This window comes from Pan troglodytes, chromosome 11 (genome assembly GCF_028858775.2).
Source record: "Pan troglodytes isolate AG18354 chromosome 11, NHGRI_mPanTro3-v2.0_pri, whole genome shotgun sequence".
NCBI classification, from domain to species: Eukaryota; Metazoa; Chordata; class Mammalia; order Primates; family Hominidae; genus Pan; species Pan troglodytes.
In genome coordinates, this window is record NC_072409.2 from 11571144 (window position 1) to 11596958 (window position 25815).

At 43.5% G+C, this 25815-nt stretch overlaps 1 protein-coding gene across 3 annotated transcripts; it reads right to left on the reverse strand.

The window, feature by feature from the left end:
- Positions 1-325: 325 nt before the first annotated feature.
- Positions 326-25558, reverse strand: ZBTB34 (zinc finger and BTB domain containing 34). Of its 3 annotated transcripts, XM_009457303.5 has the most exons (3): positions 25449-25549; positions 22482-22602; positions 326-6819 (listed from the first exon to the last, which is right to left on the reverse strand). In XM_009457303.5, the coding sequence occupies exons 2-3, from the start codon at positions 22499-22501 to the stop codon at positions 5295-5297; spliced, it is 1545 nt and encodes a 514-aa protein (XP_009455578.1). In that variant the 5' UTR covers positions 22502-22602; positions 25449-25549; the 3' UTR covers positions 326-5294. The 3 variants fall into 3 exon arrangements, with proteins under 3 accessions (XP_009455578.1, XP_001142000.2, XP_054514406.1); XM_001142000.6 differs by lacking the exon at positions 22482-22602 and having other exon boundaries at positions 25449-25558; XM_054658431.2 differs by lacking the exons at positions 22482-22602; positions 25449-25549 and adding an exon at positions 11865-11978 and having other exon boundaries at positions 5165-6819.
- Between the last annotated feature and the right edge of the window lie 257 nt (positions 25559-25815).

The window sequence follows — 25815 nt, forward strand, 5'->3', positions numbered from 1 at the left end:
AGACAGAAGAGCCTGTGCAACCCCACCCTTTGTGGACGACTGAGCAAGAGATATTCTCTGCAGGCGCGAGGGGCAGGGATTCACGATTTGTTCTGGGGGTGCCTGGGTGCAGACCAAGGCCGACAATTCAGTCGCCACACAAGAGGTCAGAAATATACTCGCTTCTTTCTCTTCTTTTCAGCACGATAGTGGCACAAGAGCTTCTTAGGAAACCCTCACCTTTCAAAAACAGTGATTACAGAAACTATGACACTGCAGATGTTTGTCAGAGCCACTGACACTCACCGAAGCTCAGGGGGCCCACGCAGAGGGAGACCACAGCACATTTGCTCTAGCAGCATTTTTATTTACAAACAGCAATGTCCATTGACTTTATTTATACCATAAAAAAGCCATTTACAAGCAAGAAACAAGAATTCAGAACAAAATTAAGCAGCACTGAAATATTCATGTCACAAATCTAAAACAAAGTGAATACAAGAGTAAAATATCATTTGAATAAATAGTCTTAAATTCATGCTATAAAATAATCCTTAATGGCAAGTTACTAGTTGATACAGCATCCGCTTAGCTAGCTTCATTTACTTCATATGGTGATGAAGTGTGGAGTTGTGAGGTTACCAGTTTATATTGCAAGATAATGACACTGTGTTAAGTCATTCAAATTGCTCAACCATTTATAACGGAAAAAAATGTTAGCCCTACTAATAAAAGTGGTGAGAGAGATGGTTTTCACATTAGGAAAATGGTCATTCTCAAACAAACCAGGTAAGTTTACCTCTTACAATAGTCAGGGCAGCAACCAAAGGCTTGGGCAGCAAGTCCAAAGGTTGAATTCACAGCATACTTGTCACTGAGGGGCAGCAAGAGGTCTGTGGACTGAATCTGCTACAAGGAGAGCCAGGCAAGGCTGACTCCAGGACTTGATCAAGAACTACAATAGGCCTGTCTGTGCCAGACTCAGGAAGGAAACCAGAGAAAGCAGGTTCTCTTCTGGGCCGAGAAGTCAAGCACTGGGCAGAAACAGTGGGAACACTCTGGCACTTACTGAAAAAGACGCATGTGACATGTGACAACCATTACAAATTTGGAACAATGTGAATGACTTTTCTGAACTTTTAGTTCAGTTGCACTGAGTAATATGAAATCTATGATTTATGAACTAGATAGTTTCATATAAAGAATTTACATAATTCCCCAATACTTTCATATATAAAATTTAATAAATAACCCTGACCAGTCTAGAAGCACCATTCAAGGGGCATGTGCCCTTGGAAAATAGTTTAGGTGTTGCATATTTGAGTCCCTTTCAGTGGAGGCTTCACAGGAAACCATTACAGAATTTAACAATAACGAGGACAACAACAACAAAAATCACAGTAACTAAGAGAAAAAGTTGATAAAATAAAATACATTGATCTCTTTAAAGTAAAGCTCATTCACATAGATGATTTTCCCCCCAGCCCTTGTTTTGTGTTCCTGCAAATTTTTCCTAGGGTCTAGGCTGTAAGAACAAAAATAAAAACAAAACCACACACAAAATACGCAGGTCTATATGGTCTGGGCTAAGGGAAAAACAAAGAGTTGGTTATATTTGCTATCATTAGAAAAGACATTTACTCATGCTCTGGAAGATTTAAAAACTATCATTTTTGTTCTACAGTATATTCTGCTCAACAGTGAACCGACAGTATCCTTTCTGCTGTTTAAAAAAAAAAAAAAAAACTAAACTAAAACAACAACAACAACAAAAAACACAACTGCCAAGGCAGGGCCAATTGGTTGGGAGGCTTTTTCCACTGACCAAAAAATTAACTTGTCTCCATATACTGTATTTACAAATATAATTTCTAAATGTATTTACAGCTTTAGTAGAAATTAGAGGGTAGAGAACTGATTAGAATGAAAATAACTGTTTAAAACCACAAACATTAGTAAAAGTATAAAATTCTTTGTCTTCACAGTTTGTAATAACAGGCTAAATATCTCTAGAAAAGGACGCTGTCACTGTCTTCACATTGTCTAATATTGAAAAGGTAGCTCAAGAAGAGACTCAATTATGAACAAGCCTATATGAATTCAGGATATATTTTACTGTAAAAGATTTCTTCACATATCACTTTATCTTAATTGATTTCTGCATCTGTTATAAATGAAACACCTAACCTAAAACTGTACAGAAATAGGGACTTTGCTTTCCAAAAAGAGTTGCTCTAAGGAGTTACACAGCGTACTTCGTCTGCGGAGACGTGAAGTGAACTTCAGGGAGAGAATGTTTCGGTTCTGTGGTCATGTTAATCCTCCTGACACATCCTCATGCGGCAAGGCACAATTAATTGCTGCTGCCCGATCTGAACGGAGTTAATCTCTCACCAGTCACACCCCTGGGAAGCATGACAGTGCGAACGCTCAGAGAGGCTACACAGCTCCGTGCTGGCCTAGGCGCTGCCTCCCTCGAAGCCCTGCGGAACTTTACAGTACTGTGTTATGGCTTGAGAATTCATTCTTAACACTGCGAGCAGTGGAAAGGGTAAAGTGTTAGCAACACGAATGGGAGCAAGTGGAACTTGCAAAATGTGGAATCATGATTCTTAGAGAGAAACTCAATCAATTTTCTGCCCCTTAACAGTCCCATTACAATGTTTGAACCTGAACTGTACAATCAAAGCAATGGATATTTTTGTCAAAGACAATTTTGGATAAGTCACTCTTTGGTAAACTCAAACCAGTTAAACAGATTCACAAATACAAAGAACTCCATGTAAATAAGGTTAAGACGGACAATGCCAAGAGCCAGGACGCTGGAAGTGCCCGCGCCAGGTGCCCTCCCTCCTCACTGTCTCTCATACCATGGAATGCTCTGGAAACCTCGCTGAAGGCCCCAAGCCTGAGTGAAAAGGAGGTTCCTTCCCTGAGCTTGACCTCTTATGTCCTTGGATTTGGGCATTTCTTGTCACAAACTTAATTTGTATCACAACACAAATTTTTTGCATTCAATTAAAAAAAAATCAAAACCAAACTTATTCATTTAAGGAAAAAAAAACCCACAAACATTTACCTGAAACCCCAGAACATATTTAAGTGGGTAAACACTTGGGGTCCAGCCTCCCCTTGAGGCACGCGGCTTTAACAGGAGTTGAACAAGTGCTTCAGGGAGAGAACGAACCCCTACTTAGGCAGTTTGACGAGGAAAAAGGCATATACTATATACCCGATTTAGCAAAGCCGCTCCTCGGGAGCAGCGGGATTAGAGTGTAATCTGTAGGGAGTTAACACTGATGTGTAGCGCAGCAGTTCACACGTGAACAGATCCTGTGTGCTAAAGAGATGCGACTGCACAGCTGCCACCCCTGGGGGCTATTACACACAAAGGGCTTGAATGACTTTTTATTTCTCAAAACAAAAAACAAAAACAAAAACAAATCCACCATTGGTATTTTAGGAGCCAAAAAAGCACAGAAAACCAGCAAACATCTAATTCTGTATTCCTTTAACTTCTAGCCTCTGAGGCTGGTCCTTCGTTCGTTTTTCTTTTAGGTGGCTGCACTGTTCTCCTACGGAGGTGCACTGGTTGTGCGTCTCAGAGCCCAGGTTCTCACTCAGGCAGATACCAGAACGCTGACATCCCACAGGCAGCCTGCAGCACAAACTCACCACCAAACTGCCTACAAAATTACTCTCTGCCAGAGTTTACAGTACCGAAGCAATCTTGTAAAGCCTGTTTGTGTATGTGAACACAATACAGAACTGAAGACATTTCTGAAAGTACTAATAAAACATTATTCAAATGGACTCAGGTATCTTTTCATACAGTAATGTGTTTGCCAGCACATGCTTTTGAGGTCTCTTTTCAAGCTATGAACTCAAGAGAGGAAAACAATTATAATTCATTATTACCATCAGATTTCACATTTTCTACAACTATACTGACCTAAAAAGACACTTAACAAAAATAGCACCACATGACCAAAAAATGGTGACACACAGATTTGGTGACACACAGAGTATCTTAGAGGGCTTTTAAACTGTTGGTTCTTTAAGCAGGAAACACTGAGAGAGTGGGGGAGCCACTGAGGCTCTCATTAGCACACACAATACTAAGATAGATATATTGCTTGCAATTCCCATAGAGTATAGCTTTACAAAAAGTACAAATTCTAAGTTCTGCAGTTTCCCTGGGAACTGCATGTAGAAAAAGTTGCTGTGCACCTGAACTGGCTGTTTGAAAAGAGAAAGAAAAAAAAACAAAAACAAAAAAAACCACAACACTGCTTGGAGAATTTTGTAGACAGAACTACAAATCCCTTTCCTTAAGTGCGAGTGAGTACTAACTCATGATAGTGATTCGATTTAGTTACCTGGTATGTATGTTTCTACAGTACGGAATGAAGGTAGATTTGTAGGCCAGTAAAAACCTTGAAAACCACTGCTCCTTTGGGGTTGGCTAATATAACACTACACTATGTAAAAAGGTCAGCACCACAGGTCATCCAGCTTACCTGCTGGACAACTAACAAAAATTCCAAACGGTTTCCAACTAGAGTTGAAGAAATTTTATGGCATTTGGTTTATGTATTTGTTATGAAGCAGAGCTGTGAACACTGTGATTTGCTTTGCTTGCTTTTGGACACAATGATTAATATAAACCTACTAACATTCTTTTGTAAGGGAAATGAAGGGGCAAAACCCTAACATATTAGGTAGGGATGAGATAGACTCAGAAGCCCTGTTCACATTGTATTAAATTATATATTCCTCTTACATTCACCTCAACCAGAATAAAATCAAATTTGAAAATGTATATATACTATATATATAATAATAGTTTTATTATATATATATATAAATTGTCTAACTACCCCCTAAAAGGAATTTTAAATTAGAAAAGGTTACCCATTTGTATCAGCTGACGGCATCCTAATCTCCCTCCGTGGAAGTGCACTGCTGCCAGCGCACACAATGAGAGAGAGTATGCCTCTTGGCAGAGAATGGAGGGTCAACCAGTTGGCATAGCTAAATCACTGGCAGATTTTGGATTAAGAGTTCAGCCAAAGAGGAATACTGTCAGCCTGTGTTTTCCCTGGATGCGTTGCCCTTCATGCTTTGAGCTCCTTCGGGGAGGGAGGGCAGGGGAAAAGGATAAACACAACGAAGTGTTCCATCCAGAAACTTTAGAAAAACTGCCAAGAGACCAAGAGATTTCCAGATGGTTGGGAAAACCAAAGATTACAACAAAGCAAATCACAAATATGCATTGATTAATGTGCTTTGTTTGGGTGCACTTCTTTACCATCTTAATCGGGAGCATCAGACACTGTGTGAATTTCCATCCGGGAATCTAGGCCCATCTCTGAGGCTGATGCGTCATTTTCTAGTTTCTGTTCCACGTACACATCTGTTCTCTCGGGGGACTCAATGCGACTCCTGACTTCAGCAACGCCTGGGTGGTTTTTCCGCAAGTGCTGGTTGAGGGTACCTTGGAATGGAAAGCACTTCCCGCAGATCTCACAGCGGAATGGTTTATCATCTGTATGGCCCCGGATGTGGTACTCCAGTTGGTCCTTCCGTGTGTACTTCTTCCCACAGAACTTGCACACAAAGGGGGTGATTCCCATATGGAGTCGCATGTGCCTATCAAGGCTTCCTTTCTGGTTGAAGGACTTTCCACAGTAAATACAGATCAACCTCTCATTGTACGGGTACCAATGCCCTCTCGCACTCCTCTCCCGGGGACTGCTCTCATACCCGGGGTTGTTCATCATGGCTTCACTGTCAGAGCCCTGCACCAGGCCCTGCAGGTCACTGTGCAGGTGGACAGACAAAGCCCGCTTCTGGCGGGCACGCCCTCCTCGGAAACAGCTCAGCATGGACCTGGATGGGCTGGAATTACTCAAACTTCCAAAAGCTTCTGATACATTGGTTGGCTGTGAGGCTGCTTGGGAATAGGAGTATGCGTGCTGGAGCACAGAACCATAGGAGCCCACATTCACTGCCACAACTTGTTCCCCATCAACCATCTCGGTGTGGTACCCATCGTCACCCAGGGAGGAGCTGTCGGAACAGCTGGGCCGGTCGGACTTCTCCATCTTCACTTTCACCTCGGTGATTTGGCTCTCCCTCACCAATAGGTCTCCTTGCTCATGGTCTCCCTCTATCTGAATCTCATATTCAGAAACGCTCCCACTGCTCCCGCGGTCTGAGTGCCCCTCCTCCTGTAAGCGGCTGCGCAAAGCTTTGCTGGGGGTCGTCTCCATCCGGAGGTCACTACTTGCGGTGGGCTGCCGTCCCTGAGAGCAATATGGAGGAGAGATCTCCACTGGGTTGGCAAAGAAGCTGCTGTCTTTCACTCCGTTTCGACTCTCGGGATTCTCTTCAGCACCGACGGTAACAGAGTCAACATCTCCAACGCTGATTTTGGAATGGATGCTCTCTAGGATCTGCGTGCACTTGTCAATGACACACTGCATCTGAAGAAAGCTGGCTGCAGTCAGAAAACTGACAACATCCTTCAGCTGCAAGGACATTCTTCCAGTGTAACAAAAAGAAAGCAACTGCTCAAACACATTGGGATTTTTAATCACTGATATTGACAAGCCACTCATGGTACTTAACGCTGAATGGTCCCGGAAATATGGGGAGCTGGCAGCAAGGACTGCTTTGTGGGCTCGGAATGGCTGACCCTGAATGTGTACAATGATGTCACATAGTTTCCCCTGCAGGCGGAGTTCGTTTAGCTGGCTCAGAACGGTGCTGCTGTACTCGGGCACATCAAACTGAATAAAACTGCTGCTGTCCATTTCTACTGACATGAAGCGTACTCTGCGGAGAGAGAGAGTTTGCATCATTCACCAATGACTCCTCACTAAGTACAAGTGGCATAAACACAAGCTTACAACGACAATACCATTGTGGCTATCATACCTCCTAAAATCTACCTGAAGCATTCTTCCCCTTGTTTTAGTCTTTCATGTTTTGGTTAATTCACCTAAAGCCAAATAAACTAATGATCAATTAGCCTAATGTCATAATTGCCTAATATTCATCTTGATCAAAAATAAAACATTTTACACATAGTAGGACTATTTTGGCTCTGACTGAGAAATTGTTCTCCTTTTAGGAAAAATATTTCCCCATTTCAAGTACTTTTGAGGGTTTGAAGTACTTTGTGAAAAATAACTAAATTCAGGCCAGGCGCAGTGGCTTACACCTATAATCCCAGCACTTTGGGAGGCTGAGGCAGGCGGATCACTTGAGGTCAGGAGTTTGAAACCAACCTGGCCAACATGGTAAAACCCCATCTGTACTAAAAATACAAAAATTAGCCTGGTGTGGTGTTGTGCACCTGTAATTCCAGCTACTTGGGAGGCTGCAGCAGGGGAATCGCTTGACCTCAGAAAGCAGAGGTTGCAGTGAGCCGAGAGCACACCACTGCACCCCAGCCTAGGGGACAGAGTGAGACTCCTTCTAAAAAAAAAAAAAAAAAAAACTAAACTAAATTCATCTAAAAATGTTCTACCTTACTTGTGTATTTCTGATTGGTATTTTTCAACTCTGTAGCACACTGGATACAATAAATGGAGCTAAACCCTTTTCAGTATTATTGTCTTGATTTGTGTATTTGCCCTTCAGCTCTGTACACCTTTATATCTCTTTTGGGTTGGGTTGCTTTGGCTGAGACTTACCACGCTCAGTCTCCTTCAGTGAAGAGTTATTATTACTTTTTTTTTTTTTGAGACAGAATCTTGCTCTGTTGCACAGGCTGGAGTGCAGTGGCGTGATCTCGGCTCACTGAAACCTCCGCCTCCTAGGTTCAAGCAATTCTCATGCCTCAGCCTCCCGAATAGCTGGGATTACAGGCATGCGCTACCATGCCCAGTTAATTTTTGTATTTTTAGAAGAGACGGGATTTCACCATGTTGTCCAGGCTGGTCTCGAACTCCTGACCTCAGGTGATCTGCTCCCCTCGGCCTCCCAAAGTCCTGGGATTACAGGCAAGAGTCACCACACTGGCCTATTATTACTATTTTTTATTAGAGATGAGGTCTCATTATGTTGCCCAGGCTGGTCTTGAACTCCTGAGCTCGTGATCCTCCCACCTCAGCTTCCCAAAGTGCTAGGATTGCAAGTGTGAGCTGCCACACCCGACCAGTGAAGAGTTATTTTAGACAATATTTTATTTTATTTATTTTTATTTTATTTTTACAGATGGAGTCTCGCTCTGTCGTCCAGAGTGCAATGGCATGATCTTGGCTCACTGCAACATCTGCCTCCTGGGTTCAAGTGATCCTCCTGCCTCAGCCTCCTGAGTAGCTGGACTACAGGCATGCACCACCACACCCAGCTAGTTTTTGTATTTTCAGTAGAGATGGGGTTTCACCATGTTAGCCAGGCTGGTCTCGAACTCCTGACCTCAAGTGATCTGCCTGCCACGGCCTCCCAAAGTGCTGAGATAACAGGCGTGAGCCACCGCGCTCTGCCAAGACAGTGTTTTTAAACAGTAGGTATTTTAGACAACAAGAGTGAAAGGGTGATGGACACATCAAAAGGAATCACCTTCTACTAGCGCTCACAGCTGCGGCACACCTACAACAGGTTTCCTTCCTGTGGCCTAAAATGTGCAGCACCAGACTGCTCAGAACTACTTAAGTATATATAGCCCCGGCTCCATCCTCTGACAGAAACACAACAAAACCAGACCTAACAATTATATTTTAAAACCTGACCAACAGAAATGTAAACACCTCCTAAGTATTAGATCAGAAAAAAATCTAAATGGAATAAAACTACTTAGACAATGAGAAAACACGTAAAATCTGGGTTTAGGAGTGAAGTTTACTCATGTCTTCAACTTGAGAATGTATCTCCAAAAAAGAGATGGACAGATATGTGATAAAGCAAACACAGTAAAATGTTAACAATTGTAGAGTCTACATGGTGGATATCTGGGCACTTATTGTGAAATTTTCTCACCTTTTCTGTTTGAGGTTTTTCAAAATGAAATGTTGGGAGTTTTGAAAAACAACAACAACAAAAAGCTGTAACAGGAAAAGTCAGTGCCTTAAGAGTTTTTATCATTAAACAATAAATACTAAAAACAAGTGAAATGACTGAACTCAGGAGGTCAGAAAAGGAAAAACAAATGATGCCCAAAGACAGTAGGAAAATAACTAATATAGAAAAACAGCACATAATCACAGACGGAATTTTTAAATTTTAAGACAAAACAACGTGCAACTAAATCTAAGGCTCTCACAGGAAAGGATCAGTTAAATGTGCCTAGATCATGTCCGAATTTTTTTTTATCACATCGAAATTTGAGTTAAAACATTTTAGTCGAAGAGGAATACTGTGCCCTTATTTATCCTAGATTTATGATTGAAATCAATTTGAAATCTGTATGAAATGAACATATTTTTAGGATAACATAAATTGGCAGAACTAAATAAGAAACAGAAGTGCCAAGGCACAAATGATCTTCAGGCCGTTCACACTGTTCTAGATGCATGTAAAAACATTTAAAGCATCTCAGTTCATATGGCACAAATCTGATACCAGAAGATGACAAATAGCAGAAAGGAGAAAACTGTCTACTTCATCTAAATAAATAGATTTTAAAGTCCTAACAGAAATGCTAGCAAATACAACCTATTAAAATAATATATTATGACCAAGAACAGCTGCTTCACAAATGTAAGGATGTCTACATCTTCAGAAATAAATAGATGAATATAATTTGCAACATCAATAAGTACAGGAGAAAACCCATATGACCAAATCAATACTATGTCAAAAATGCATGTGAGAAAAAGTTAAATGCCCTTTCAGAGTAAGGCAAAAATACTCAATAGGCTAGAAACAGAACAATACTTTCTTAATACAATAAAGTGTATCTACTACAAACCAATAGCAACATCATCCTTAAAAAGGAAACACTGCATATGTTGGTATACTTAACAGGGAAAAGAAGGAAGGAAGGGGAAGGGGGAGAGGGGGAAAAGGGGGAAAGGGGGAAAAGGGGGAAGGGGGAAATGGGGGAAGGGGGGAAGGGGGGAAGGAAGGAAGGAAAAAAAAAAAAAGGAAACATGATGTCTGCATTTCCCAAAATGCATTTAGTAGAACCCAAGCCCAATAGCTAGCCCCAATATCCTCACCTCCTAGGGATTAAAACACACATTGGCATAATATCCCATCAGAAAAGTCCTGCGGACAAGAATCCTGCTTAACTCAGCAGTTTGCAAACTCATTTCATGGTGGAACTGTTCTCTCAAGGTACACATATTAATATTCCCAAGAATGAGTGTTCCCTGGAGCACACTTTGGTAAAACTTTAGTGCAGTCATTCCCATCAGTGCCTGGGAAGATATACAAGGTTATCTGCCATCACGACTCTCACTTAACATTATTTTAGAACTTCTAGCCAAAGTAACATTAAGGCAAGTAGCCATTAAAAAAGAGACAAAATTACTATTACATGCAGATATAATATGCAAATTATTTACAGAGAAAACCCAAGAGAATCACTTGGAAAATGTCAGAATAGGCATCTACTAAGTAGAGGGTTTCAAAAAATTATACATAAAAACAGGTAAGATAATGACAATAAGGTGCAACCAACAATATAGCAACAGGAACCAGAAAATACCTAGGGGTGGGGGAAGATAAGCAAAAAACAGGGTCAACAAGAAAAATACAACTCATTTTAATATGGACAAAAGCCTGTATAAATGAAGAGAGAGAACACGCTTCTGGCAGGATGATTCAATATCGTAAAGAGAGACACTCTCCCCCAAAATTAATTTATAAATATAACATAGCCTGATGAAATCTTTTCTTAGAAATCCGAAAAAATGATTTTAAAATTCATCTAGAACATTGTGGTCCAACATAAATATAAGACACTGCATGTGTAATTTAGTGCTTTCTAGTAGTTACATTTTTTAAAAGTTAAAAAAATAAATTGTAGTAATATTTTATATAACCCAATACATCACTGCAGCATGTAATCAATATCAGAAAGTTGAGACATTTTACATTCTTTTCACACTAAGTCTCTGAAATCTGATGTGTATTTTACACACAGCATGGCTCGGTTTGGACTAACCACATTCCATGCGCTCAACAGTCGCCTGTGGTCAGTGGCCACCAAACTGGATAGTGCAGATCTAGAATACTAAAGAAATTTTAGAAATAGACAAATACAACCAAACTTATAGATGTCAAAATGTGTGATTGGGCTATAATTCATCGGCTAAGTATGTATTAAGTGTCAGGCACTAGGGATCCATCAGTTTTAATTCTCTCATCATAAACCATGATAAAAGCTATGAGATCTTTCACGATGGGGGAGTGGTCAGAGAAGCCTATGTGAACAACTGCTATTTTAAATAAGAACTAAAGGACAAGTAAAGGTTAGTCAGATACATGTGGGCATCGGGGTGCTGCAGGGAAACTGTCCAGACAGAAGGAATCACACGTACAAAGGGTTGGGGAGGAAGGACGTGCTGGAAGTGTGTGCACAGCTGGAACAAGGCGCAAGGGGCAGGACAGAAGCCACGTGAGATTGTCAAGGTAGAAATCAGACTGAGATGGCCTCACGGGCCATTTCAAGTAAGTAAAAAGGGGAGAATTACTGAAATAGATGCTGCTTAGAGAATTTGAATTAATAATAAATTTAGATCCTTCTTCACAGCATACCCCAAAATAACCTCTAGAGGTTTTTCTAAGCACACAAAGATACCAGAAGAAACGTAGGTTTAACTACAGAAGAAATACAACTTTTATATATCAAAAAAATTCTTTTCAGCAAAAAACAAAACAAAACAAAACACCGAGGTAGAAAACAATAAAAAATACTTCGAACATACATAGCAGAGGCCGGGCGCGGTGGCTCACGCCTGTAATCCCAGCACTTTCGGAGGCCGGGGCGGGCAGATCACCAGGTCAGGAGATTGAGACCATCCTGGCGAACACGGTGAAACCCCGTCTCTACTAAAAATACAAAAAAAAAAAAAATTAGCCGGGCATGGTGGTGGGCGCCTGTAGTTTGAGCTACTCGGGAGGCTGAGGCAGGAGACTGGCGTGAACCTGGAGGACGGAGCTTGCAGTGAGCCAAGATCACACCACTGCACTCCAGCCTAGGAGACAGCAAGACTCTGTCTCAAAAAAAAAAAAAAAAAAAAAAAAAAAAGAACATACACAGCAGAGTCTCTCACAAATCAATAAAAGCCAAATGTAACAACTGAAAAACGCGACTATGTATGAACAGAGGCTTTTAAAAAGAAATAAAAATAGCCTTTACATGTAGAGAAAAAATGCTTAGGCCGGGCACAGTGGCTCACACCTGTAATCTCAGCACTTTGGGAGGCTGAGGCGGGTGAAATCACCTGCGGTCAGGAGTTCCAGAACAGCCTGACCGACCTGGTGCAACCCTATCTCTACTAAAAATACAAAAATTAGCTGGGCATGGTGGCGGGAGCCTGTAATTCCAGCTACTCGGGAGGCGGAGGCAGGAGAATCGCTTGAACCCGGGAGGCGGAGGTTGCAGTGAGCCGAGATCGCGCCATTGCACTCCAGCCTAGGCGACAGAGCAAGACTCCGTCTCAAAAAAAGAAAAGAAAAAAAATGCTTAACAACTTCATCAGTAAACAAACATCAATATGAGGCCAGGCATGGTGGTTCATGCCTGTAATCCCAGCACTTTGGGAGGCCGAGTTAGGCGTATCGTTTGAGCTCAGGAGTTTGAGACCAGCCTGGCCAACATGGTGAAACCCTGTCTCTACTAAAAATACAAAAATTAGTCAGGCAAGATGGTGGGCAACTGTAGTCCCAGGTACTCGGGGGGCTGAGGTGGGAGCATGGCTTGAGTCCTGGAGGTCAAGGTTACAATGAGCTGAGATTGTGCCACTACCCTCCAGCCTGGGTGATAGAGTGAGACATTGTCTCAAAAATAAATAAATGCATAAACATGAGACAAAATACTTCTTTCTCAAATTGGCAAAACTTATAAAAATGCAACACAGCTGGCACCTAACAAATAGGCAAATGTTACCTACTCATCATAGCATTCTCATGACACGGGGTGTGTAAATAGTGACTTTTGGAATGCAAGGACAAAAGGAAGGTGGGTTCAGGCTTTTTAAAGGTGTGGACTGCAGGGCAAAAACCAGTACAGAAAGGAATGCAACAGAGCATTTCTGAAATAGAATGTACAACTGAAAGCGGCTTCCCAATGAGGCTTCCCCCTCCTCTGTGTGTTTTTTTCTTATCTACTTCTCAGAAGAAAGGTGGAGAACTACACTTGAAAGATAATCACTGAGAAAAACGGAACGCCATGATTAACACCTAAGAGTGGGATTCCATTTTTCTGCAATATGAGAAAGGAAGTGCTTTGCTCTCCTCTCCCTTACATTAACACTTCCTTTCCACAGTGACAATGAGATTCAAAGATTCCCCCCTAGAGCTGCTAACAAGCCACACTCTTGAACAAGAAGCTTCTAAATGACTGGCACATAGTGAACTTAGTTAATTTCAGTCTGAGCCATATGACCAGACTAAAGGAAGAGAAACTCATCATCGATCACAAGTTCTACACTCCATGTGTGGATTTATCAGGTCCAGTGATCCCAGGATAGAGGAGGTCAGAGCCTCTTACGTAGGCACAATTCAAGTTCAAATATGATCCTCTATCCCTCTGTACTAGCAGCTTTACAACATGGGCTACTCACTGGTTTCTTGAAGCTCTTGATTTTCTCCCCTGTGTGGAATGTCAGTGGGCCTACACCTAGGTTAGATCAATTTTGAATTACATTTTCTTAGAGACAGGATCTCACTTTGTCGCCCAGGCTGGAGTACAGTGGCAAAATCTTGGCTCACTGCAGCCTCAACCTCCTAGGCCCAAGCTATCCTCCCTATAGCTATAGCTCCCTATAGACTATAGGCACGCACCACCGTGCCCAGCTTTTAAAAAAAATTTTTGTAGGCTGGGCGCGGTGGCTCACGCCTGTAATCCCAGTACTTTGGGAGGCCGAGGCGGGTGGAGCACCTCAGGTTGGGAGGTCGAGACCAGCCTGGCCAACATGGCAAAACCCCGTCTCTACTAAAAATACAAAAAAAATTAGGCGGGCATGGTGGCGGGCGTCTGTAATCCCAGCTACTCGGGAGGCTGAGTATCGCTTGAACCCGGGAGGCGGAGGTTACAGTGAGCCGAGATCGTGCCATTGTACTCCAGCCGGGGCAACAAGAGCGAATCTCCATTTAAAAAAAAAAAAAATTTGTAGAGACACGGTCTCACTATGTTGCCCAGGCTGGTCTCGAATTCTTGGCCTCAAGGGATCCTCCCACCTCAGCATCCCAAAGTCCTGGAATTACAGACATGAGCCACTGCACCTGGCCAATTTTTAATTAATTTTATCTTTAAAATAAAATATATGCATATGGTAGAACTTCAGATCATAGAACAGAAATAATAAAACTTTCCCCCAGCCCCTCTTCCCAAAGATAATCACTGGTAGGAGTTTTGGGGTATTCTTTCAGAGAAAATTTTCAACATCTATCAGCATAAACTGTTCTGTATCCTACTTTAAAGAAATCTATTTAATATAGCTTAAAATCTTTCCGCCTGTAATCTCAGCACTTTGGGAGGCCGAGGTGGGCGGATCACATGGTCAAGAGATCAAGATTACTAAAAATATAAAAATTAGCTGGGTGTGGTGGCACACGCCTGTAATTCCAGCTACTCGGGAGGCTGAGGAAGGAGAATTGTTTGAACCTGGGAGGGGGAGGTTGCAGTCAGCTGAGCCTGGCGACAGAGCGAGACTCCATCTCAAAAAAAAAAAAAAAGAAAATCTTTCCATAGCAGCACATACACATTGACCTATTTTTTTCTAACTTCATAGTATTCCATGGATGGCTATATCACAACGTACTTAACCAGTTCCCAGTTGATACTAAGAAAGCCACTACAAACACAGAATGTCACCCCCACTCCACACACACACACACACACACACACACCCCTCACTTACATCTTGGCTTTCTTATGTAAATAAATCTGTGGCCTCAACTTCTAGCAGAATTGTGGTAAATTTTTCATTTCAGTTGATAATGCCAAATTACCCTCTAAGAGGTAGCAGCAATTATCTGTTCACAGGGAAGGGCCTCCTTCCCCATAGCGGCCAGCAATGGGTATCGAACCCTTTCACTTTTTCAGCCAAACTGATAGGTGAAAGATGTACCTCATTGTTTTGATGTGCTGCTTTTTTTTTTTTGAGACAGAGTCTCACTCTGAGGCCCAGGCTGGAGTGCAGTGGTGCAACCTCCACTCAAGGCAACCTCCGCCTCCCAGGCTCAAGTGATTCTCCTGCCTCAGCCTCCCTAGTAGCTCAGGCCACAGGTGCAAGCCACCACGCTTGGCTAATTTTTGTATTTTTAGTAGAGACGGGGTTTCGCCATGTTGGCCAGGCTGTTCTTGAACTCCTGACCTCAGATGATCCACCCACCTCGGCCTCCCAAAGTGCTGGGATTACAGGCATGAGCCACTGCGCCCGGCTGCATTTGTTTAATTATAAATGAGGTTGATATCTTTTCTCATGTTTAATGGCAATTTGTCTAAGTTTGTCTTTGAACTGCCTACTCATATCCTTTGCCCTTATTTGCCTTTTTTATTGATTTGTCAGAGCTCTTCGCAAATTAAGGAAATTAGCCTTTTGTCATACGCTGCAAGTATTAGATTTAATTGCAATCACTAAATGGCACACTGACTGGGAATTTAAATTATTTTTCCTACATTTATAGGAAATATTCACTCAATATCAATCTCTTACATACAGAAAACCAAAGGGAATTCAAAGACGAATACAAGTCCCAGTCTTGCAGTTTGATAGAGGCTTAATGCAGATTCCTCCCCACTCAGAGAGATGGGAATGGAATTCATTTTTGATAATGCAGAGTAGTGATTTATATTAGTTTTTCATTTAGATTAAGTTTGCAGCTGCCTCAGAAAACAATAATGAATTTGATTATTCCACTCACTAAAACCATCAGAACCAGAACTCTTTAATTCAGGAGATTAATCACAGGTGTTTCTGTCACATTATTCTAGGCAAAAAAACCACACCCAAATTAGACATTTACACTGCTATTATTTTAATTTAAAAAACAAGCACATACAAGCTGGATTTATTTTCAGTATCGATACGTATTTTAACAAAAATTCTGTTTTTGTTTATAAAAACTATACTCTGGAAAAAGAATGTGAAATACTTCTTTTAAAAAATACACATGGATAGAACTTTGTTGAAATGGTTTTTTGGTAAGTTCAAAATTGTCACCTCCTCAACTTCTTCACAGGTCTCTTCTGTTCACTCAATCAATGGAAAGACAATCTTTCTGCTCTTTCAATTTCTTTAATTTCTTACTTCCAAATTCTTACTTTCTTACAAAGAAAGAGAATAATTTCACACCTGTGGAATAGCTTTCACCTCACACACAGCCTCTGCCGTGACCACACAAGGCCACCACTGGTCTCCCAGGTAGCTTCTGGGAAGGACCACCTCTGACGTGGGCAGGACCGACATTCTCCTACTTCCAGGCACCCAGCCGCCCCCACACCAGCCTGGGCTACTGTAAAAGGGGATGACTGCCCCTGCTGCCACACCCCTCAGCCTTCCCCCTTTACTTGGCAGAGTCACTCCACCACCATCATCATCCATGACCAGCTTTTATTGAATGTGTGATACATGCCAGGCATGTCGTAAGTAAGGCTTAGGATGCAGTATGTCTCTGAATCCTCCCAATCTGCCCCTTAAGGCAGGTACAACTGCTCCCATTTTAAAGATGAGGAAACCAAGGATCCAAGCAGCTGACTTTCCCAGGACCCTTCTGAAGTGTGCGTATCTAGGTCCCTATACAACAACCCCTTATCCCTAGCGAGCTGGACCTGTGTTACATTCCTGCCCTAGGACAGTGTCAAGGAAAGGGATGGAGATGGGGGGGGGGTGGGGGGTGGGCAAACATCCTCCCTATTGCTGCCCAGAATAGAGAAGGGCAAATGAGGGCATTTTAGTAATATCCATCAAGATTACATCTGCATATTCGCTGTGACCAAGCAATTTCAGCTGTAGGAGTTTAGTGAAGCACCCTCTTTGTAGAGCAAAATCTCCCTCTTTTCTAGACCAGAATCACTGGCAGAAGGGTTATGAGGAGAAGAATGTTCCAGGTGGGCCCCACAGCCACCGTGTATCATGCCCTCCATATTCACAGCTTTGATCCCCCTTTCCTCCTCAGAGCCCCGGACCCTGGCTCACTCTACTTGCTTTAAATAAAAAGCTATCTTTACATGTGAAAGCCTCAATTAATTAGAAACCACAGATCTAGGGCTCAAGTAAACCGGTCCTTTTGGTGTTTGAAGGTGAAAGTCACAGAGAGCAGATGCTGCCAAGAAGACACAGGGTTCAGCCCAAGTTCAACAGGATTCAAAGCAGCATTGAGACCGGCGCCCTGAAAGCAACAGCAAACTGTGAGGGGCCCTCCAGGACTGACCAAGCAGTGATGAAGCCAAGTCTGAAAGCACCAGAGGACGGCAGATATGGAAGCCACACTGCAAAGGGGAGCACAGCTGAAGGCGAGCAGCTTTGGGAGAAATGAACACACGCTGTGGAGTGATGGCCGGCTGGGCAACCAGAGCAGGAGGCCACTCACACAGTGAGGCACTGTGGGTACAAGCCACAGGGAGAGCGGCACTGCCTGGAAATGACCGCACGAGCCATCCTGGGACACTCCTCCTACAGACCTGAAGTCCAAAGCCAAAGCGGGGGCTCTGGAAATAAGCAGGCATGGATGCGCTGAAAAGAAAATTAAGGTCTGATGCGAGACCATATGACGACAGGCTTGGTAAGTAATGCTGCTTGACATCTTCGCAAGATCCCACTCAAAAAAGCTACAGAATCCATCACTGCGCCCATGCATCAGGACAGCAAGAGGCTGCTCTGCAACAACACACAAGGGAGAGACACCCCCCAATCCAGGTTAACGCATTTTACCCAAAGGGGCTTAAGAACAAAAAGCCACTCGACAAAAACAGGAAAAGCAAGCGACCATCATGTCACATTCACGGCTGAGGCTGAGAAGGGTGAACAGAAACCAGTAACTCAAGCCCCTGCTCTTCCATTCAGCTCCCCACCCTCACTGAGTTAGTAAAAGAGGCAAAAAGGCAATAACTGCCCTTATATGTAACATTAGAGGGTCACATAAAATACCATGGCCCACCAATGGCAAACACAGCTCCTTTGAATTTTCAAAGGTGTCACATGTCAACCAATTTCTTATAAAGCACCAAGGAATGTATGGAGGATCTCATTACTTTCCATTTAATGCCATTCTATTCCTATGCCAGTATTTTAAAAAGACTTATCACCAAAAAAAAAAAAAAAAAAAAGAAAGACAACATGGGTGAATTTATTTATAACACTGACACAAAGGCCTTTCCAAGCATGACATAAATCTCAGACGCCACAAAGGCAAAGACAAATACATTCGACAACGTAAAAGTACATGACAAAAAAAATACCCCTTTTCTCCAAAAGCCAAAAGATAAATGATATATTGAGGAAAAATACATGCATATTTGACAAAGAACTACTTTCCAAATTCCTTAATTTATATATCAAATTAGGTGACATACACAAAAAAAACCCCTATGGGAGAATGGGCAAAGGATACAAACAGCTCAAAAAAAAAAAAAAAGAAAAATGACAGAAAAAGAAGCAAAGATGCTAAAATTTACTTCTGATTAAAGACATCTGAAATACAAAAAGAAAAAATAATGAGATACCATTTTTAACCCATCAGCCTTGCACACAGTTTAAAAGAGCTGGCAAGTGTAGTCCTGAGGAATGAATAATTTGGTAATATCTATCAAAATGTAAAAGGCATTTACCTTTTGGTCCACAAATAACGGGGAGGAATTAAGCCTACTAATATATAGGACCTACAAAAGTGTAAGAGAGACATATGAGAACGACCACTAAGAATTTTTCTTTGCTATACCAAAAAAAAAAAAAAAAAAAAAAAGAACCCCCAAAGGAAACTGGTTTCAAAAAATATAATCAACAATGAAATACTACGCAGCTATTAAGAAGAGTGGGTAGATCTGTATGCTTTGATATGGAAGGAGTGCTAAGATTTAGCCAAAAACAGCAAGATGTAGACTAATATGTATGCATATATGTCATTCCCTTCATGTACATTTTGTAAAGGAATTATATTACGTTGCTTGCTGTATCCATTTTGGAAGGAACCATGTGGTACTATTAATGGTGGTCACTGTGGGGAAGGACTAAGGAGAGGGAAGGGAAACAGACTTTATTTTATACCTTTGCATTTAAAAAATCACATAACTATTATTCTCACTAAAAATTTTTTTTTAAGACATGTAGGTTAGTACCTACAAATATATAATTTTTTAAACCAAGAAATCTAGAGGAGAAAGATGGGCTGTAAATGGATAATTATTACATCAAGCAGACAGTTATAGAGGCAGAAACAAAGAACTACAAGGAACAATACAAGGCTGATTACTTTTGACCAAAAAGATTTTTAAAAAATCAAAATAGAACAAAGGAAAACTTCATGGAGGAAGATATTTTTGAACAGGGCCTTGCATTTCAAAGGGAAAAAAAAGAACACTCCAGACAGAAGGAAAAGCAGGAACAGGGCACAGGGGAATGCAAACAGCGTCTGGGGTAGAGCAGGCAGCATGCAGTGGCCCCAGCTCAGGGACAAGGAAGGCCATGGAAGAAGAAGGCCACAGTCAGAAGGTGGAGGGCCTTGAATACTCTAGAGAACTCAAACAGAATTCTGGCGGCAGCACCTGGAGACTGAGGCATGGTGTCTACTCGGAGGCCACGTAGCTCAGCCAGGACAAGCTGGGCTCAGGTATTTCACGGGGTCGTGGGAAATATGGGGCTGGAGCTAGAGAGAAATATTAGACCCGAAGATACTGATTTGGGATTGACCATGTACTGACTGAGGATCGTTTTGGTAAAATGAGGTTACTCAGGGAGGGAAAATAAAAAAAGAGAAGGCTGAGAATAGAAAGGGTGTTTGCTCCTAGAAAAGAGGAATGGAAACACAGCACCTGATGAAAGGGGTAACATCCTCACCTAGCCCTCTCCTCAAGCCTTTCCACTGACTAGTTTTGTTTCTGTTTTGTTTTAAGACAGAGTCTTGCTCTGTGCCCAGGCTGGAGTGCAGTGGTGCGATCTCGGCTCACTGTAACCTCCGCCACCAAGGTTCAAGTGATTCTCATGCCTCAGCCTCCTGAGTAGCTGGGATTACAGGCATGTGCCACCACGTTAGCTAATTTTTGTGTTTTTAGTAGAGACAGGGTTTTACCATGTTGACCAGTCTGGTCTCGAACTCCTGGCCTCAAGGGATCCGCCTGCCTCAGCCTCCCAAAGTGCTGAGATTACAGGAATGAGCTACTGCGCCCGGCCCCATTGGCTAGTATCTTTAAGTAAAATTCTGCACCACCTATTCTGTTAAGCTGTGAGGAAATGAAACAATGGAAAACTAATGACATCCTCTCACACTGCTGACCCATTCTGCAGAGAACCTAAAAATAAGAAGGGACTCTCAGATGCCATCTGGGCAAAACACCCACCTGGGCCTTAAAATCTCCTCTACAACTTTCTTGGATAAAGCCTTGGAACTGTCTCCACATATCAACAACCAGAACAAAAGTAAAAATGTAAAAGCTGAACAATTAGAAATGTGCTGATTCTGTGAGACTCCTCACTGCTGAGCTTCCACTCCTGGCGGTGAACTCTCCGAGAGCAGGGACTGCGTGCCCAGAGCCCAGCAGTGTGTCTGGGGCAGAGAGGCTCTCAGTACATGTCAACTAAAACAAGCTGGTGGCTCAAGATCCATGGACTGCCACTACAGCCGCACCCTCAGCTCTGAACTTTTCCTTCTGGAGACCCCAGAGATGCGGGATCGTCTCTGCCCACAGCAAAATCTAGCAAGGTGGCTTATTCCAACCTAACCCATAAACAGTTTAATTTGCTCCACAAGATGCTACACTTTGTTTAAAAATATCCAGTTACACTTCCAAGAAAAGAAAGGAAAGTTACAAATTTGGAAGTTGTTTAAGGCACCAGGAGGTACCCATTATTCTCAATCAAGATGCTCATGATTCCAAACCCAGATTTGCACCTGCTGGCTTCAGTCATTTGCTGATACCTGAGACACAGCTCAAACTAGGCTTTCTCTGGCAGGCACTGGAAACCTGAAGATCCCTAATTTTCATTTTCATACAAAGTCATTAAAAAGACCACAGATTGAAGCACCGCAGACAAAAGGCATGGTAACAGAAGTAACAATTATATAAAAATAACTTTTCTAGGTATTTCTGCCTGGGTCTAGATTAAAACCAAAATTGAGCTGTCATGAGCTACAATCTAATCTTTTAGAAAGCAGCAGTCAAATAACACCAGGGCTGTGTGAAACATTCTGGTGCTACTGAAACCCAATGCAAGAAAAAAAAATAAATAAAATGGCATTCTGTGATGGATATTCATGAAGCACTCATCCTAATTTAAAAGAAAACAAGTTTAGAGTTCTTACTGCATTAATTCATGTGAGCCTGAAAGAACATTTTTATCCAAACTGTTACATTTCCTACCAAGGCGTTAACATTCTCCAGGTCTGCTCAGATACACTAATTCCAAGAGGGTGCGATTTGTCTTTTAGTCAATGCAAAACATCATCAGAAGCTTCTTCTGAGCTTTCCAAGCAGGAGAGAAATGGCCTCTTTAATTTTACTAGCAATGACAAGGACTAACGGTCAGTAGGCTCCTACTGTGTACAGTATGGTAAGTAAGCTCTTAGACGACACTAAGAGGCTGCAGTTATCCCCATTCTACAGACGAGGAAGCAAACCCAGAGAGGCTGAGAAACTTACCCGAGGTCACTCAGCTAATGACTGGCTGAGCCAGGATTTGGACCTAGATTTGTCAGTCTCAGACTCAGAACTCTTATCTCTTATAAGAGTAAGATTTTAATCCAGGCATACTGGTGAGATGCAGGATTTTTATTGGTGCTGGATTCTTACTGATCAACTCCGAGTAGAAAGAGAATTCTCATTTAAGGATGTTCCACCACACAGACAAAGTCAGGCTGGGTCTGACACTGTGATGATTAAGGGGTCACAATATGTTGTACTTCAAGTGGTTTGCAGTCATTTCTTTGCAAAATGTCCCTTATTTTTACTTCTGTCAGTGAAGTAGGCAAAAAGATGTTTCATATTTTAATCATTAATTGAGAGGATTTGTTTCAGATAAAATAAGCTTTCTTAAGGCAAATAACTAAAAAATAGTAAGGCACAGCATCTTATCTGCTTACTTCTGGCTAGCATTTCAGGGGCACTGGCCCTGGAAAATACATTAAGTCCTGCCTCTTATGACAAAAGGATTAGAAAAGCTCACCTTGACTTGCATTCTTCCATGAGGTTTTCCTTGCCATCAACATCAACCAGAAAATAACCATTAGAAATTTAACTGCGTTCAGTTGATGACCTTCACTAAGCTAAATTCAGCAGTTTGTCAGCTACAAAACATTAAATAGACACAATTAAGAAGTTTGAAAAACATTAAGCAGAATTTAAACTAAAGTAACATGAACATTAACGGGAATAAAACGTAACTAGATTCATGGTACTGACATTTTAGACAAGTGCTTCAAATGGAAGGCAAAAGTGGGGGGACACAGAGGTGCAGAAATCCAAAACTCAGTAGGTACACAGTTCAGCAGCTTATCATTTCTCCACCTTGATAAATGTACACCCAATAATGACAATAACAATAATGAAAATGTACTAAGCAGTTACTAGGTGCTGCACATTTTTCTACTTCGTTCCATTTTCGTTTACAGTTCATTGGATTTTATTATCCTCCACACTGCAAATAAGAAACGGAGGCTCAGAGGCATTAGATAAATTGCTCAACTTCACAGAGCTGGTAAGCAGACTTGCTAGGATTCAAACCCAGGTCTCTGATTCCAAAGCTGCTGTTCTTTCCCCACAGCCTCCGAATGAAGAATCACATGACTTTTACCTTTTCCCATGATCAGAGGGAAACGTTTTAAAGTTTCAAAGATTCGTTTTGTGCTTTCTGCACCCTAAGAGAGCAAGCTGAAAACATCCACCTTGAATGGTAGCATTACATATCACTTATCTATGACACAGAAAGCTGATAAAAACAGATTCTCCTTAAAAAAAAAAAAAAAAGGCAAATTACAAAACAAAACAAAAAGTTGTTTACCAACAAAAATCAGGAAGTATTTGAGTACCTATTATAGAAGTCCAGCCCCAGTATTAGATACTATAAGGTCTCCGAGAGGAGTATTAAGACACAATGCCCTTAAAAAAACTCCCACTCCAGTTGGGACAAGAACAAGTTCAACAGCCAAGGAACAAGTGCTGAATCCGAGTGCCACAAAGCCATGGGGGCAGGGAAGTCAGGGAACACCCTCTGGAGGAAGTATATCTGCAGCAGGGGCTTGAAGGAAGTGAAATGGAGAATTTGCACAGAAAAGAAAAAGGAGGCCAGTGCTTCAGAATGGGGAACAACAGAAGCAAAACCCAAGAAGCCGTAACTAACTCAGTTCTGCAGGGGACAGACTTGGAGAAGCAGAGAATAAGGTTCAGGTAGGTGGGGTGGGGCCAAACCACGGAGAGTCTTGAAAAGACAGGGTGGGCGGTGGCTGGACATACCGTGGCAGGCAAGAGGCCACTACTCAGCTTTGAACAGTGGTATAACTGCCGTGGCCTCTTAACTGATCTCCTGGCCTCTAGCTTCTTCACCAATGCCTTCAGTAGTTTCAACTTTGACCTAGTGTTTGAGTTGAGGAACTAGCCGCGGCCCACCTCTCCTCCTACTTCCCTCCTATATGAACCCTTCTCTGCCAGGAGACTGGTCTATTCACTAACTCCATAGGATCACTGGGCCTGATTCCTCTTTTCCTATCTGAATGCTACTCATCCTTTAACACCCGGCTCAAATCCCGCCCCCTCACTAAACCCTCCCTAACCACTCGGCCTACAGTGACCTCCATCTCTCCTTCTTAATTCTACAGCACACAGCCTTGTCTCATCAAAATTACCTTTTCATAAGTAATGTCTCAGCACCCTGTGTAAAGCTGCTTGGAGACTGTAAGTGTGCCTTCTACTACTTTCCCACCACATGGAACAGCATCTTGCCATTTAATAAGCAAGCAAGCACTCAACTATTTTTTGACTTCCTATAGTAAGTTTGGCTTTAGCATAAAGGAAGGATGGGGGAGGGGGGAACCTCTGGAGTCAGCGACCAGCTTAGAAGCTGTTGCAATAATCCAGATGTGAAGCAAAGAGGGCCTGGACTAGGGAACAAAGAGAAAATGGGCAAATATAAACAACAAAAAATTCTGCATGCAAAAACTCGGCGGAATGTGATTAACTACTACTAGGGACAAAAGCAAGGGATGAATGAGGATTAAGGTGAGGTTTAGAAAACGCTTCTTGAAATCATTTTAAAGCCTGTCTGAAACAAAATGCAGTAAGTGGCTTAAAAAGTCCACACTGACAAAGTCTTCAGCGAAACTGCCCAGTATCTTGAACCAGGGACAGCCCTTCCAATTTGAGACATACACGGAATGGCAGAGCCAGAAGGGTTCTTAGACAGTTAAATGAAACCCTCAATGATCACATGGGGAAACTGAGTCCTAGCATGGAAGGGGCTTGCGGAAGGCCTCAAGACAGAGACTCCCAGACGAGTGCCGCCCTGAAAGCACAGCCACTTGGCCTAGAAGGGCACTGTTTACAACCCGGTCAGCCCCAGCCCAGCCCTCCGCAATGGCAGGACCAACTGAGCGCGAGCGACCACGGAGACGTCTGGGGCCAAGCGCAACCCGTCGCCGCCGCCTGTTTACCTGGAGGAAGGCGGTGGCGTGAGGCAGCGGCTCCGTGGCAGCCACCCGAAGGGCCGACCCCTGGCCCGGCCGGCTCTCCAGGGAACTCAACCATCTGCCCTCCCTCCCCGTACAAAAGGGAGCGCCCCCAGGACTAGGGGCCCGGAAGCTGGGGATCCCGAGACGCCCGGGGCGGAGGCTGGGAGCCCAAGGCAGCTGCCCAAGCGCGACCCTCAGCCGGGCCAGCGGCGCCGGGACTCCAGGACCGAGCACAGCTGGCCCCTCGGGGGCGCGCGCCTGACCCCAGCAGGTGCCCGGGGCCTCCGGACCCCGCCCGGCCTCGGCTCCCGCCCGCGCCGGCCGCCTGCCCGCGGGACTGACCAGGCGCGGAGGCTCCCGCCCCGCCGCGCCCAGAGGGAGCCGGACAGCGGCCCGGGGACTGCCCCCCGCCCCGCCCGCCCCGCCCGCGCCTAGCCCGCTGCTCGCCGCCCCCGGCCAGCGTGCCTCACCTGCCCAGAGCGCCGCGCTCACATCGCCCGCCCGCGGCGCCCCCTCCGCCGCCGCCGGCGCCAGGCCCGTCCCCGCCGCTCCGGCTGCCGCCCCAGCCCGCGCCCCCCGCCCCCGGAAGCGCTTCCCGGCCCCGCCCCCTGGGCGCCCGCGCTTCCGGGCAGGCGCCAACCCGGGTGGTGGCGTTGCGCGGCGGACCTCTAGCCGGGTCCCGGGGTCCTGAGTCCCGCCCGGTTGTCGTCCCAGAGCCTCGCCGCGGGCTAGCGGCAGCCTTGGTCTGGACCCCGGAGTCCCGACTCCGGGAAGCGGCGTCGGCTCTGCCTTCAGCCCGCGCTCTCCTCGGCGCCCCCTGCTGGCGGGAGAAGGGCG